The 15127-nt window shown below is 48.4% G+C and overlaps 1 protein-coding gene across 5 annotated transcripts in view; it reads right to left on the reverse strand.

Annotated features, from left to right (window-relative positions):
- The window catches only part of ADGRB2 (adhesion G protein-coupled receptor B2), a 238809-nt gene that overhangs the window by 8492 nt on the left and 215190 nt on the right, over window positions 1-15127 (reverse strand). For all 5 annotated transcript variants that reach the window (XM_081019589.1, XM_081019591.1, XM_081019592.1 and 2 more), the window contains exons 20-26: window positions 13584-13653; window positions 12784-12850; window positions 12328-12413; window positions 9486-9584; window positions 3478-3649; window positions 1317-1412; window positions 290-329 (exon numbers count right to left, since the gene is read on the reverse strand). In XM_081019589.1, the coding sequence (XP_080875715.1) occupies window positions 290-329; window positions 1317-1412; window positions 3478-3649; window positions 9486-9584; window positions 12328-12413; window positions 12784-12850; window positions 13584-13653 (630 nt within the window). The remainder of the gene's footprint in view (window positions 1-289; window positions 330-1316; window positions 1413-3477; window positions 3650-9485; window positions 9585-12327; window positions 12414-12783; window positions 12851-13583; window positions 13654-15127) is intronic.

The raw sequence follows: 15127 nt of genomic DNA on the forward strand, positions 1-15127 counted from the left end.
ATGTGACTGACAGCTAGTCTCTTTTGTCACCAGCTTGACCTAGCCCTTCCTATTTCCTTCCTGCCTGTGGGATGTGCTGTTCCTGGGGGCCTCAGGGGCTGGTTGCCTAGCATAGAACCATTCTTGCCAAAAACTATGCTCCTGATCCCTCTTCCCTATGGAGGCCCATGTTCTACAGTGTCCTCAAAAAGAACTTTAACTGTCCCCTTCCCAATTCAATGATAAGCTCTTCCCAAAGCCTCCCTGGCTGACCCATACGAGTGCCAGAGAGAACGGAAGAGGGACTCACCTGTCTGACACGCCAGGTCAACATCCTTTTCAAAATCTGTCTATAAAAACACAGAAAGAGGGGGAGAAAGGGAGAGAACGAAAGAGAGACAAGAGAGGAAGCGAGAGGAAGAGACAGAGAGAAGGTGGGAGTGGAGAAATGAATGCATCGTGGGCAACAAAGGTGGCTCAGTGATGTTCCTTAGTCAGCTTTGAGCCTTTCAAGAGGCATAAGTATTACGCTGGAGAAGGGAGACGAGTGCTTTTTGAACATTTTAAGGGAGTTGCAGCCAACTACATTCTACTCAGAGCACTCAAGGAAATCAGTGGGCTAAGTTAGTCAATGCCTCTACTCTGCGTAGGCCTAGGATTGACTCAAACACTTTGTGCTGGTGATGCCATATAAAACCCACTCACCCAACCAAGCTCAAATGTTTGTGCTGTATTTTCCTGTTCATACACAACATGGTGGTGTTAAAATCTGACAATTGATATATATACACACACAGTATCAAAGATGGACATGCCTAATCCAAAATGGCTACAATGTCATTTCCAAAATGGCAAGTTTTGCCACCTTGGATGCATTGAAAGGCTAAAACATAGTGGCCAAGGGCTTGAGTTATACAAGCCAGTGATTTAAGACTCAGTAAACATAACCGCCCTAGATCAGTCTTCCCTAACCTGGTGCCCTCCAGATGTTTTGGACTAGGACACCCATCAGCCCCAGTCCCCCTTTGTGTCTCCTCTGTAATAAAAATAACATTAGCTTAGGCCACAGAGCACTTGTAAGAATCACTGACAGCATACATGAAAACACTTGTGGGAAGCACTATATAAGCACGGACCATTCCTTACTGTGTGTGCCCAGAAAGGTTCTAGATCATGTCAGCATCAGCCCTGCGAATATCCCATCAAGGAGGACTCAGCCAAAACAAGCTTGTGAAGGCCTAGAAGGGGATGTGGGGGGGGGGGGTGCAACACCCTTTGTGCACATGCGACCGGTTCTCTCTCCCCCACCCTACAACATGGGCCCCACACTCACTCACCATGATCTGGACTTGCCCATTCTTGCAGGAGTCAGGGGAGTTCTCATTCTCGTCACTCTTGCACACTCCGATCTGGCACTTCACCACATCTTGTACCTGGGAGAGGTACAGACAGGCAATGTGGTCTCAAGTCTCTGGAGGCCTCAGACCTTCTCCCTCACTCTGGCTCCTGTTCTGTTGCCATTTCCCCCACCAACCAGAGCCAACACTGGCGGTAGAGAGGATCAAGTTCCATCTCTGCCTGTTGGCTAGACCAGGGGTGGGGAACCTTTTCAAACACCGAGGGCCACATTCCCTCGTAGGCAACCTTTCGAGAGCTGCATGCCAGTGACTGCGGGGGGGGGAGGGGAGAGATGCAGAAGTGGGCGGAGCAAAATGGAGGTGCATGAGCTGTGGGCAGCATGTGCTTGGGGAGGGCTTTGCATCAGTTTCTGCTTCCAATCGTGTGGCAACGAATTTCCTACTGCTGCCTATACATTGTTACCTTGGGAGTATTTGTGAGCTAGCATCAAGTCTCCCTTCAACCCCCCCCCCCATGCTTTTGTTTATTAGTCTGCATAAATTGTGACTTGCTCAGCTTACATGCCTAAAGCACACCAGCCGTTTCGGAGGAGCTTCTTAGCACCCCGGTGCCAGCCTTAATGCCGCTGAGCGACCAAATCTGTGGCAAGGACATGGCCGTTACTAGCTCCTCGCTCCTGACAGGAGAGTGAGGGATGTGGAAAGCAGCTGGCAGCAGCGGGCGTTGCATGGGCCACCTCTGCGGGGCCTGTGCTTTATGTTTATGGAACAGTCGCTCACCACCCATCGGGCGAAGATAAATGGGGGAGTGTAAAAAGTCAAGGGTAGGGAGAAAAACTCTGGTCTGCAGAGTGCATATGGATGAAATACGAAGAAGGCTGTCTCCATGCAGGCTGAGGGAAATGTAGCCAAATCTCCACCCGTGTCCCAGGCAGCCATTAATTAGAACCCGAGCAAATGAAAGTGGCTTGGGATGGCAAAGGCCATTTATTTATTTTTTGCTTCATAAAAATTATATACTGCTTTGATAGTAGGGAAAAACCTCAAAGCTTTGAACAGTGGGGTGTGTGTGGAATAAATACATTGGGGGGATTCTCCTTCCCTGTGTCCCATCAAAACGACTGCCCCCTCTCTGTAGGCCAAGGGTGGGGAACCTCAGGCCCAGGGTCCAAATGTGGCCCTCCAGGCCTCTCCATCAGGTCCATGGATCCCCCAGGCCACACCCCTCTATGGCTCTGTTTGCCCACCAGGTGTGCAGGTGTAAACGTCTCGACTGTGCATGGCTTGCATGTAGGCTATGTTACTGCTATTTCTCCCACTTTTTAACCTCTGGCTACATCTACCACTGGTATGTGGCCCCTGGAAGGCTGCCCCTGAGGGAATGTGGCCTATGGCCTGCAAGAGGTTGTTCACCTCAGTGCAGAACAGTGATTCCCAAATGCTAGATAGGAGAGGTCGACTTATTATCTAAATGGAAACTGGAAAAACCTGCTGTTCTTAAAGCTGAGCTGAAATGTTCCATCCCCAGGAAAAATGGGAGCACCAGCAGGGGCAGACTTAAGTGGTTTTTATGTGGAGGGGATGTCAAAAAGTTTTCTGTATATGAATTTATTGTCAGAGAAGGAAAAAGGCTTGAGGGTTGTTGTTGTTTTTAGATGCCTGTTAAACCAGCCTAATTTTGAGAGGCTACAAATTGGAGAAATGTATTATTACATCCCACTTTTTTATTTCAAGGTGGGGTGCATGGCTCCCCCCCCCCCTTTATCATCACAAGAACCCTGTGAGGTACATTAGGCGGAGAAATGATGACTGGCCCTGGTCACCCAATGAGATTCAAAACCCTGGTATGCCGTGTCCTAGCCCAATGCTCTAACCACTACACACCAACAGCCCTTGGAGAGGAGGCACCCATCAGTTCGTTAGAGCATGCTGCTGATAATGCCAAGGTTGCAGGTTCAATCCCCATAGGATCTACCAGCACATTCCTGCATCTTGGTACTGCATCCAAGGTTCCCCTACAATTCTATGATTCTTCATGTGTTTTGTGGTTGTCTGTTAAAATAATGACTCAGGAAAGAGAAAGCACAGCAGGAGGACACCCAATGAAAGTCCCAGCACATTGGCAGTGCATGTCGCCCACCTCTCTGCGCAGAAAGCAGTGGACCGTGATGATGACGAAGCCCTGGACCGAGTTGAAGACTGCAAAGAGGACCTGGAAGAGGATGGAGCGCCGGTCGGTCATGGCGAGCACAGCCGACATCCAGGTGAGCGCCAGCAGGGGAAGGACCACGCAGGAGCTCCATAGCGATGCCCTGGGAGGGGGGCGGGAGGGGAGAAGGTGTGAGAGAGAGGTGCAGGAGCCAATCACAAAGGAGAAGGGGAATGCACACAGGCCGGGTCACCCATGCCACCCGACAAGAGCCCCTTTGCATACGATTGGTAGGTGACCAAAGGAGTTTGGGAGGGGGCAGAAGGTGATGGCAGGAAGCAGTTTAGTGCTGGCAGATGAGCATACATTAAGCAACATGGCAGAGGGTGGAGGGTTCCAGGAACATACGGATCTGTTCAGTTATGCTTATATTATATTTCTAGAGAGATGTTTGGGCACTGTGCAGACACCATGGAAAATGTATGGGCTCCCTGCTTCCTTCAGTGAAGGAACACACTCTGCACCTGGTCAGAGGCATTGCCCACTTGTCCCTTAAGGCTCTATGTTGGAGCATGGCCGTTAGATACACCCTCCCATGTCTAGTGGATTCTGGTGACCTTTAATGATGAGGAAGACCAAGGTTCCCCTGCATCTAGCAGCTCGGTTATTTTCCTTTCCTTCAATTTTTAACAGCCTCAGCCTTGTCTTAGCCGCATCTCAGCTTCTTACCTCAGTCCCCCAACCCACCCTAACTTATCTGCCACATAGCTTTGCCTGTCTGGGCAACAGTCACATGGCTTCTGCAGCTTTTCCTTGCAAGTACGCCAGGGGTTGCTAAACCCCAGTTCAAGGGGCCTGATCTGCCACACTGCCTGCCATTTTTTCTGCCCCACCCTCTGCATCACCTACCAATTGTGGGGGTGGCAACAACAACAAAAATCAGATCTGCAAAAAACCCGGCTCCTCCATGCATACCAGTGCCCTGATGGGGACGCAAACCACCTCCCTCCCTGGTCATCAGAGTGATCATTTGATGACAAGGGAGGGTGCAATAACCCATGTCCTCAGCTGATCTTCCTGGATTAGATGAGAAACGGGGCCTGTGTGCACCCTGTAAGAGTTAGGGGTGTCCACACTGACTTCTGGCATGTGGCCCCTGGAGGGTGGGCCAAAGGTAAACGTGGCCCTCAGGCCACAAATTGTTAGCCATCCCTGTAAGGTAAAGGTAAAGGGACCCCTGACCATTAGGTCTAGTCGTGACTGACTCTAGGGTTGTGGCGCTCATCTCGCTTTATTGACCGAGGGAGCTGGCGTACAGCTTCCGGGTCATGTGGCCAGCATGACTAAGCCACTTCTGGTGAACCAGAGCAGCGCACGGAAACGCCGTTTACCTTCCCGCCAGAGCAGTACCTATTTATCTACTTGCACTTTGACGTGCTTTTGAACTGCTAGGTTGGCAGGAGCAGGGACAGAGCAACGGGAGCTCACCCCGTCACGGGGATTCGAACTGCTGACCTTCTGATCAGCAAGTCCTAGGCTCTGTGGTTTAACCCACAGTGCCACCTGCATCCCAGCCACCCCTGTAGTAAGCAATAAATAAATGTAATTGCAGCCTTCGAATTGGCAGGGTCCCAGTATCCAAGAACTGGGGCGAAAGTGGCAGCTGACCTGGGATTTGAATTTCGGTGAGGCCTATGCATTAGCTCCCAGCTCTGTCTACACTGACTGGGCACCCGCCTGAGGTTTATTTCTTCAGCGACACCATCGGTAAGATTGTGGGTTAAACTAGACAAGCTGGTGAGAGATCCATAAGCAGCTTTTTCAATAGGATGTGGGCTTCACAGAGGCCCAGAAAGGGACTGGGGACTGGGAAGGCCAGGAGGTTAAGGAATAACTGCATCCTTTGCCCTCACCATGCCCCACCCCACATTCCAATGAGTGTGGTACCCAGTGCTCCCCCCCTTAAAAATGTTTAGGGGTACTCTCATTTTGACTCAAGAAAATCACCATTTTATAGTTCAAATTGGGTAAAAGAAGTACAGTAAATGGACAAAAGTACAAAGATTCACAAAATGCTTAGGGGGGTATGCCTCCCCCTGCGTCACCCCAGAAAAAAAGCACTGGCTACAACCACATTTTCTCTAGAGGTATCCTAATTGTTAAGAAGGGGTTTTCTTGCAACGCGACTGCACTTTTCTTTTTCTAAGATGAGAACTGTCCATATCAAAACAGCTCTAGCAGAGACATAGCACCTCCTCCCCAAATTCCACATCTGGTCACATTTGGGTGGGGTGAGGAGAAATGTAAAAATAAAATCCATTTTAGAGCTGCTGTTTAACTCCATGCACATTGCCCTCTTTGCCTTTCCAGATCAAAATGGAAACTTTTCCCAGATGTGATGGATTCCCTTCATTTTCTCTCTGTCATGCAGAGAGAGAAAGAGAGAGAGAGAGATAGAGAGAGAGAGATGAGAAAAGGGAGGCAGCCGCAGCTCATGCATGTGATTAATTAGACCTAACTATCTTTTAATTCTAACGTCTCCTCTTGTGCTTCGCTCGGCTGTTAAAGGCTCATTATAGGAAATGCAAGGAAACAGGGAGAATGTTCCTGGCAATATAATTGGGAGAAGACACTGTGAAGGGGAAGCGGATGGAACCAAGTGGCGCCTATTGCCAGTTTGCCAAACATCACCTGAAGGTTTGTTTCCACCAGTGCATTTTGTCTTTTGCATAGTCCCTCGCTCCCCAATTTGTTGAGGGTCCTGATTTTGGTCTTGCAAGAAAGCGCAGCCCACTAGGCAAAGCTCCTGCACAAACCTTGTCAAGGGCAGGACAGACAGAACTATAAGTAAGGATGCCAGAGAATCCAGTCGTAACTGGAAATGGGGACAGAAACTTCCATAATTCACATGTTTTGTGCAAGGTCTGAAACAGAAACCATGCAAGCAAATACAAGTGGCTATTGTTCTTTCTTCAGCCCGCAAACGTTACGATAAAAATTACATTCTTTTCTGCACTGTTTGTGACATTTCCCTTCCGTTGAAATGCATCAGAATTAATTGTGTCAGTTTTGGCTAACACTGATAGTGAGAAACATAATGTAGGTTTTAGTGGAAGCCAAACTGTAGAGGAACGGAAATGGAGCTGATTGCGATGGACAGAGTCAGTCACTGACACTCGCTGTGACTTTAAGAACTTCTGCTTGGGATATTTCCTCCTCCCTCCCTGTTCCCCCTTTTTCATGTGAGACGATGTCTTTTCAGTCTGCGAGCTGAAGGGCTGGGACCCCCTTAGAACTGACTTTTGCCTACCACTCTGAGAGCCTCTCTGGCTATAATGGGCGGGGCATAAATGCTTTAAATAGATAAATAAGCAAGGCTCATTAAGATGAATGGGAGCTGTGCTGGAGTGTAAGAGTGCACTGCAACCAAATCCCACCTGAATATGGGAAACTGGTGGTCTTCCAGATGTTGGTGGGCTCTTAATTCCCATCATCCATGACCACTGGCCATACTGGCTGGAGCTGATGGGAGTTGGAGTCCAACAATATCTGGAGGGCCACCAGCTTCCTAATACATTTGCTTATCTGTCCTCCCCCTCCTTTCGCTTTCATTCAGAGAAGAGCAAATTCTGAAGCAGAGCTGTGTTTCAGTTTGCGTACCGTTTCAGGAAGTGCAAATGTGGTACGTTCACATTAAAATGCAAACAGAATGGATTTCTGTCCCATCCCTGGTGGGTGCCAACTGGGCCTAATTCTAGAGGCTTATAAGAATAATCAATTTGCAAGAGGAGATGGAGGAACTCCATGCTGCCCAACTCTCCCTCCCCCCGGGTAGGTTGGACAAGCTGGTACATGGTTTCTGCCCTGCTGCCAAAATAATTTCCATCTGAAGCAATTCACACATAAGGGGATTTTTCAAAAAGTGCTTCTTCAGCAAGGTGTTTTTGTGTGTGTGTGTGTGTTTTTACTGCCTTTAAAAATTAAAAAACCCTTAAGCCACAGTCACTTCGCTTCCCTGCTCATCTCCCTGGAGCAAGCCCAGATGCCGCTGGCAACAGACCTGGGAGCAGAAGAGCAACTGATGGCAGCGGAGTCAGTGTGTGTGTGGGGGGGGGGGTGTAGTTTAGCCTCAGGGCCTTGCAGGTACTGAGGAAGAGCAGGTGGCTCACAGTCCTTCCTGGTGAAGAAAGCAGAAAGGAGCAGAGTGACATTCTATGGCTCTACTACTGCAGCTGTTTTATTGAAGAGCTTGGCTCAAACGTAATGCAGCGTCTGGGATTGCCTTGTGGGCACCCTAAAAGGACAGTAAACAAACAGTTCTTCAATTCATTAGATTTTTTAAAAATAGTTTTTGAAAGTGTCTTTTTAAAAAAAAAAATGACCTAAAGGAGTTTTGACAGTTCAGTAGAGAGAAGATTCTGAGGTGATAAATTCAACTGCACAAGCATCCCTCTCGACTGCCATTGCCATTTGGGTGAAGGCCAGACCTACTGGCTGCTTCTTGCAAATAGTTTTGGCAGTGCTGAAAAACATCTTCCATTTCAAAAAATAAAATAAAAATATGATGTTGATTTTTCAGCACTACTGGCAAATGAAGTGTTTCCTCTGTTCTTTAAACTGCCCTCTCTTAAGAACGTCCTCCATGACATCATGGAGCTAAATTCTGCATCATCAACATAATGACATCTCGTTTGCTGCATGATCTAGGTCTGCAGCCTGGTGTTCTCCAGATGTTTTGGCCTACAACTCCCATCAGATGTGCTGGCTAGGGCTGATGAGAGTTATGGTCCAAAACATCAGAAGGACATCAGGCTGGGGGATGCTGATCTAGGTGACAGATTCAGGAAGGAGGAGGTAGTTGAAGCATCCTAGAAAAGGCAGCACAGAGGCGAAAACAGCCATGTGAATGGACCATGGTGGTGCCACACAGAGCCTCAGTGCTTTGGGGGATAAAGTTCCACCCCACTGAAATGGCAGCTTCCAGTCTGAAACCAAGAAGCCCTGGTTTGGCAAGGAAAGAAGAGGTTTCAGTGGTGGAAAAACATATGTGCTCTGCATTCAAAGGTCCAAAGTTCAATCTATGACCACTGGTGGAGGAATGGGAGTGCAGAGGAGTGGCCCACCCCTGGCACCACTATTCTGGTAGGGTGCCATTGCGGCGCCCACCCCCCCAGACATGTGCCGCGCATCCCCCACACACGCCAAGCGCCACACCCCCAGAACACGTGCCACTGTCTATGAAATCTCAGAGATTGAGGATCACAGGAATTCAGAAAACAGAGACCCTGGGAATTGGTTGCCAGCCAGAGCAGACAATAGTATGTGGTGGGGGTGGGGAATTGAATCTGGCCCATGAGCTGCATGTCCTTACCTCCCCCAGCCCCAGAGGGGCCAAGCTAAACAGGTAGATGGGGTCACCCCCCCCCTGCCATCTGACAGCAGATCCATTTCCCTTGGCCTAATCACAGCAGTGCTTGTGAAGGTGCAGCACTTCCAAAGTACCAACAAGCAGCTGATCGTTGTTGCTCAGGGCTTTCTTTGTAGGTAACTGTGCAAGCCCTACTTTTGACATGAGCCACATCTTTACCTGCCCCTTACCCGGCGTCACATAGGAGCAGGTGGGTGTGACTTGGCTGAAACAGCCTTGTGGGCTGAATGGGGAGGCCTGGTGGAGCTAATGAGATTCGGAGGCTGGAGGTTCCCCATCACTGCTCCATGGTATCCATCAACCGGCACTATAAAGAGGCTCCACAGCATCAAAAGTAATTGCTAGCTAAGGAATTGCGCCTTAAGTAAACGTTAGCAGTTCCCGTGAGAGCAGGTGACATTTCTAACTGTAAAAGTACAGAGCCCAGCCGAGTGAAAGAAAAAATTAGCACCCATCAACATGCACTGTCAACAAAGCAGCCAGAGAGAGAGAGAGAGAGAGAGAGAGAGAGAGAGAGAGAGAAGGCAGCCAGCAGAGCAAGTGCCTGAGGAGGACAGAGAGAGAGACTAACATGGCGCTGTTGGCAGTGGCGGTGAGCAGGGCTGTGCTGGAGACCACACCGCACTTGGTACATTTCAAGAGCAGGCTGCCACACGGGGGATCCTTGAAGCTGAGAGAGGTCCCCATTCCACACCGACCAACATGCATTATGTTGCACCCACCAGCCCATCAAGGTGTGGAAGGGAAGAGGCACAGCAAGAAGACAAAGTAGCCAGAAGGAAAAGGAGGCGACAAGACCGACAGGAGGAGGAATGGGGAGAAAGCAATTGAGGAGGGGGAAAGAGAAGAGAGAGAGAAAGAGAGAGCTGGGTTAGTTGCAGGAAGCACGGCTTGTTAATGGCCAGCATGAAGCAAGGCAGGCAGAAATTCCAAGGGCAGGATTTAGCCCCTTTGGCAGGTGCTGAAGAGGAGGGGAAAGGCTGCCTTTTTGGGAGAGAGGGTGGGACTTGGCATTGTCCCTCTTCTATCTCAAGCTGTGCCATACACACTCAGCAGTGTCTCCTGAAATTCCAGGCAACAGGCAGAGGCTGAGCCCTCCTCCCTGCCACTCCACTGTCAACTGGAGCTCTGCTGCCCCAGAAGCTTTGAATGAGGTGTTCTTAAAATGAGGGTTTGAGCTTTTTGCCACTGTGTGTGAGAGAGAGAGGCTGTACGATCAGGACAGGAACACTCTACACAGTGGGCCACTGATGTCTGCACATGGCAAAAATGGCACTTTGAGGGTGAGCAGAGCTCTGACTCTCAATGTAGACCTGGGCAATTTGGGCACCCAACCCTCTAAGATTGACTTGTACAGCTGAGCCCTGCTGATGACAAGGATGCTGCTTGCCCCAATGTCTCGTCCCCAAAATAAATCTGGATTTTTGAGTATTCATTACTTAATAAGCTTTTCAAATGATTGATTTGCTCAAAAATCCCATTTAGGGGCTGCTCCCCATTTCCTTGAAGGCCTTATTCTGGATAAGAACAAGCAGATAATGAGTTCCCATCAACATGCAGCCAATGCACAGTGTGCCTTTTCCCACTGGGGATTGTGGGGCTGTTGATCCTGAGCAGGAAACGCCATTCCCCGGGAGGGTTTCTGCTCAAGGGAGCCCTCCAATGCATGTTACCCTCCTCCCTTCTTCATGGTAAGGGGTTGGCAGGGAAATACAGTGCTGGGATATTAGTCAGTTCCACTCTGAGTCAGACTCTATTCAAAGAGGGGCCTTGAACAATTTACAGTGGCCTGCCTCATTCAAGTTGAAAGTGTTCTTTCAAACCTCCCCCATTTCTAAAAGTAATTTTATGCACACACATTTATGCATGCATGCACACAGACTCACATACGTGCACACTCCCATTCATTATTTTAATCTCTCTAGGACTCAAAATAGGAAGGGAAAGTAGAGTAGATGTTTTATTGCCATCATTAACTCTGAGCAAAGCCGCCATGGGGTGACTTTAGCGGTGCATTTTTTCAGGGCTCACTTTCTCAACCTAAACTCACTGTTCTCAGCTGAGCCAGCCAGTGTTTCCAGCAGCTATTGCAGCTGCCTGTGGAGAGCCCCCTCGCAACCCTTCCTCCCAGCATTGCTGCTGTGTTCCAGCTTGCTCACCCTCCCTCCCACAGAGCCTAGCTTCTTCTTGGGTTTGAAGCTGCATCAGAGAACAAGCGGGCTCTCAGCAGGCGGTTGTAGCAGCTGTTGGAACAGCTAGCTGCTACAGGCACCTGGAGGCTTCACACCATGTGGCACTCTGTTTGCAAGTGCTTGTGTGAAAGAGGGCTTGGAGGAGTTGATGCTCTTTTCCCTAAAGTAACAAAAAACTGGTAACTAAGTGAAGTCTGAGCAACCACGCAGGCAGCATGCAAACCTACCTTGGGAACTCAGAGTTATACCTTGTCTTTCTGAGATGGTAAAAGTGCATTTCTGATGCATTATAAAAGCTTTCCCCAAAATGGCATCCTCCAGATGCATTGGACTATAACGCCCATCAGCTCCAGCTAGCATGACTATGCTGGATGGGACTGATTGAGAGTTGTAGTCCAATACATCTGGAGCGTGTCAGTTTGGGGAAGGCTGTATTGCACCCAAAAAAGCTAAGGTCACATTGGATTCAGAAGGGGCAATATGTGTATGCATGTGTCTGTGATATCAAGGGAAGTTACTTTCCAATATGACTAGCAAAGCAGACTGCATTAGGGTTTTTGTGTGTGTCTGTAAGTTGCATTGGGGTTTTTTTGTGCGTCTGTATGTTGCCACCAAATTTTCAGCTGAACTTGGTGAACTTGGAGGTCCCTGCTTAGAAAACATAATAGTCCTTCCACATCAGAACAAAGGCCCATTTAGTCTAGCATTCTGTACTCACAGCGGGAAGCCCGCAAGCAGGACCTGAGGACAACAGCAATCTCCCTGCTCAAGCTCCCCAGTGAGTGATATTCAGAGGGATACCGCCTCCAATACTGGAGGGAGTGCACAGCCAAAAGCAGCTCCCCAGATGGGATGGAGCCACTATGCTAGCTTCCCAGCAGGTGAGTCACTGTTGCTTACTGGGAGAGAGTCCCTTCTGTATATAGCCAACATGGCTGGTAGCCACTGGTAGCCAAATATCCATATTAATTATTTTCAGAATCTGCTGCAAGAATCAGATTGATGGGATTTCTCCCTATGGAAGGGTAGTGGGGTGGGCTCCCACTCCAAAAAAATCCTTTATATTTTGCTCAGCAGGAGACAAGCACCCTTCCTTCCTACATCATCGCCCCACCACATATATGGCACCTTGTTTGCCTGGCAGGTACACCAGCTTCAGCATTTTGTCACAAAAAGAGTGTCTGGAAGTGATGTGTGCAGTGTGTGTTTGTGTGGCCTTACCCAGCTCGCTGCTTTTTGGACTTATCTGAGATGCCATCCCGAGACATGAGCTTGTTGAAGACAATGATTCCGATCAGCATGTTGACCTGGCAGTGGAGAGAGAGAGAGAGAGAGAGATCCACAATCCGCAGCATCCACATCTAATTTCTAGGCCCCTTAAAATTCACATTGCAGCAGACAGCTGTTAAATGAAAAAAGATGCCTCAAGCGACTTACAATTCCATAAAATGCAAAAACAGCCCCTTTAAAAGCAAACAAAAAACCCCAACAACAATGAAAGCAAAGACCATATCAACGAAATTCCTTAAAGTGCTCAACCTAAAAGGGAGAAAATGACGTGTCTCCTAAAGGCCTTTTGCTCACCGGCATGGAAAGCGATGAAATGGCAGCATAGTAAATGATCCGCAGATCAAGCTAACGGCCACCAACACCACTGGGCAGCATTTGAGCACCTACCAGAACAATCACAGCAGCAGGGCCAACAAAGGCGTAGAGCAGCCCTCCTTCAAGGGACAGCCAGCAGCTGGGGAGAGAAGCCAAGAAAGAAGAGGAAAGGTCAAGAAAGATCTCAGAGTTTAAGGCTCCTGGATTCCAAGTTTTTAAACAGGAGCAGGAGAAATAGTCAGTTTTGATTTCTCGGTTTCTCACTTTTCCAATTTTAAGTTCAGTTCTCCATGTTTCTTATTAGTTCAATATTTTATATATATTTTAAAAAACCTCATGAAAATTCATCAGCATTGTAGTGTGAATTTCTCCTTACATAAACACATTTTTTGATGGAAGCCACCTAATGGGTGGGGCAACCCACTTAGATGGGCAGGATACTACTACTACTAACATTAAGCAACTTTGTCTAATGTGCACATTTTTTCAAAGCAATTTCCCCTAATACACGACATTTTTGTATGAAGTTTTAATATATACATGCATTTAAATGCAAACATTACCCTAGGATATGCATTTTTTTCCAAGCATTATTTGGCTGGAGATCTGCATTACAATATTTGGAAAAATGTGAACTTTGAGGGTTGACTATGTTTCAGTTCACTTGTTTTGGAAATTGTGAATTAGGCTCACTGACCTTTAAATGCAGACTGATTTAAATCCTCCCTCCTATCAATATCTACACAGCCTGCTCCCATCTCAGATGCGTTGGGGGTTCTTAGGTTCTCCTTAGATGTTTCAATTCTCCTTCCCCCTCCCCATTTTATTTTAAGAAGATGAGACCAGAAAGCTTTGGAACCTATGGAACCTACTAGCTGGATGTTCCATATCCTTTGGTCCGAGTAAAGCCGACAGAGACAGCAACTACCAAGGCTGGCAACCCTAGATGGGAAATACAGAGATGAAAATGCAGGCAAAACCACAAAAGAATTCTGCATCTGAAGCACTTTGTGGAAAACCAGCTACCAGGGACGGGTGAACTGGGTCCAAGGGATGGGGAAAGGACCCCGCCCCTTAAAACATACACATCCCCCCCCCCAAGCATTTGCATCATTAACTGCATTGCAAAATTCAGAGGGCTATGAGATTCTGACTGATAGCTGTGTTCTGCATGTTGTTTGGCAGTTCTGAACTTGGACTGTTGAACTAGGTTGATTCACTTTAAAATGCAGCCTGAATAAAATCCACATCCATTCCTACATCTGACCATCTCACAAACCATCTTGGTTTCTATGAGCAGTCCTTTGGCATAGTCCCAAAATCCCCAGGGGGGTTGAGAGCACTTGCAAAGAATGCTCACAAAACCCAGCACGATATATTTTTAATGCATCCTTGGAATGGAGGGGGAGGGGTAACGGGCAGCAGGAGAGAGTTCTGCTTACTACCAGTGAAGCATGCAGGCCTGCTAAGCTCCTGACCTTGAAGTGACAGTTCTGACCATGCTCAGACCCACCATTTTCTGCTGGGACCAATTGGGCTGTTCTGAGTAAACTGCAGGTCCCTTGATCCCACAAGGAAATTATGTTTCTGAGCATGCTCACCCTGCTTGATAGTGACCTCGGCGTGCTTCCAACTTCAGTTACTTCCCCATTTTGCAATAGTAAGGGTTATTTTTCTTTTCTTCCAAAGCAATGGGGAACTGGCAGGGGAGGGCATTAATGACTTATTCTGAGGACTGACCCAAAAATGTGTGTGGGTTTGCATGAATCAGGTTTCCCTCCCCCCCTCCCCCCACCACAAACAGTGTTTTTGTTTTTGCTGCTTTTGCATTTTGAGTTCCCCTGCCCACAAGTTTTTGCCCCGTTCCTGGCACTTGATTCACACAAACCTCTGCAACAAAGTGGTTAGAGGGTAAAGTTGCCACACACAGATTTTGAATTGTACTGATTAGTTACAGGTGGAATTTCTCTTTATCTACAACTAGCCCACCTTTATAGGGACGCGGGTGGCGCTGTGGGTAAAACCTCAGCGCCTAGGACTTGCCGATCGCTTGGTCGGCGGTTCGAATCCCCGCGGCGGGGTGAGCTCCCGTCGTTCGGTCCCAGCTCCTGCCCACCTAGCAGTTCGAAAGCACCCTTAAGTGCAAGTAGATAAATAGGTACCGCTTTATAGCGGGAAGGTAAACGGCGTTTCCATGTGCTGCTCTGGTGCCGGTTCATCAGAGCAGCTTCGTCACGCTGGCCACATGACCCGGAAGTGTCTGTGGACAGCGCTGGCTCCCGGCCTCTAGAGTGAGATGAGCGCACAGCCCTAAAGTCTGTCAAGACTGGCCCGTACGGGCAGAGGTACCTTTACCATTACCTTTACCCCACCTTTTGTCTCAAAGAGCAAATGGAGGAACGTTTGACTTTCTACC

This window comes from Podarcis pityusensis (genome assembly GCF_964106645.2).
Source record: "Podarcis pityusensis genome assembly, chromosome: 8".
Lineage (NCBI taxonomy): Eukaryota > Metazoa > Chordata > Lepidosauria > Squamata > Lacertidae > Podarcis > Podarcis pityusensis.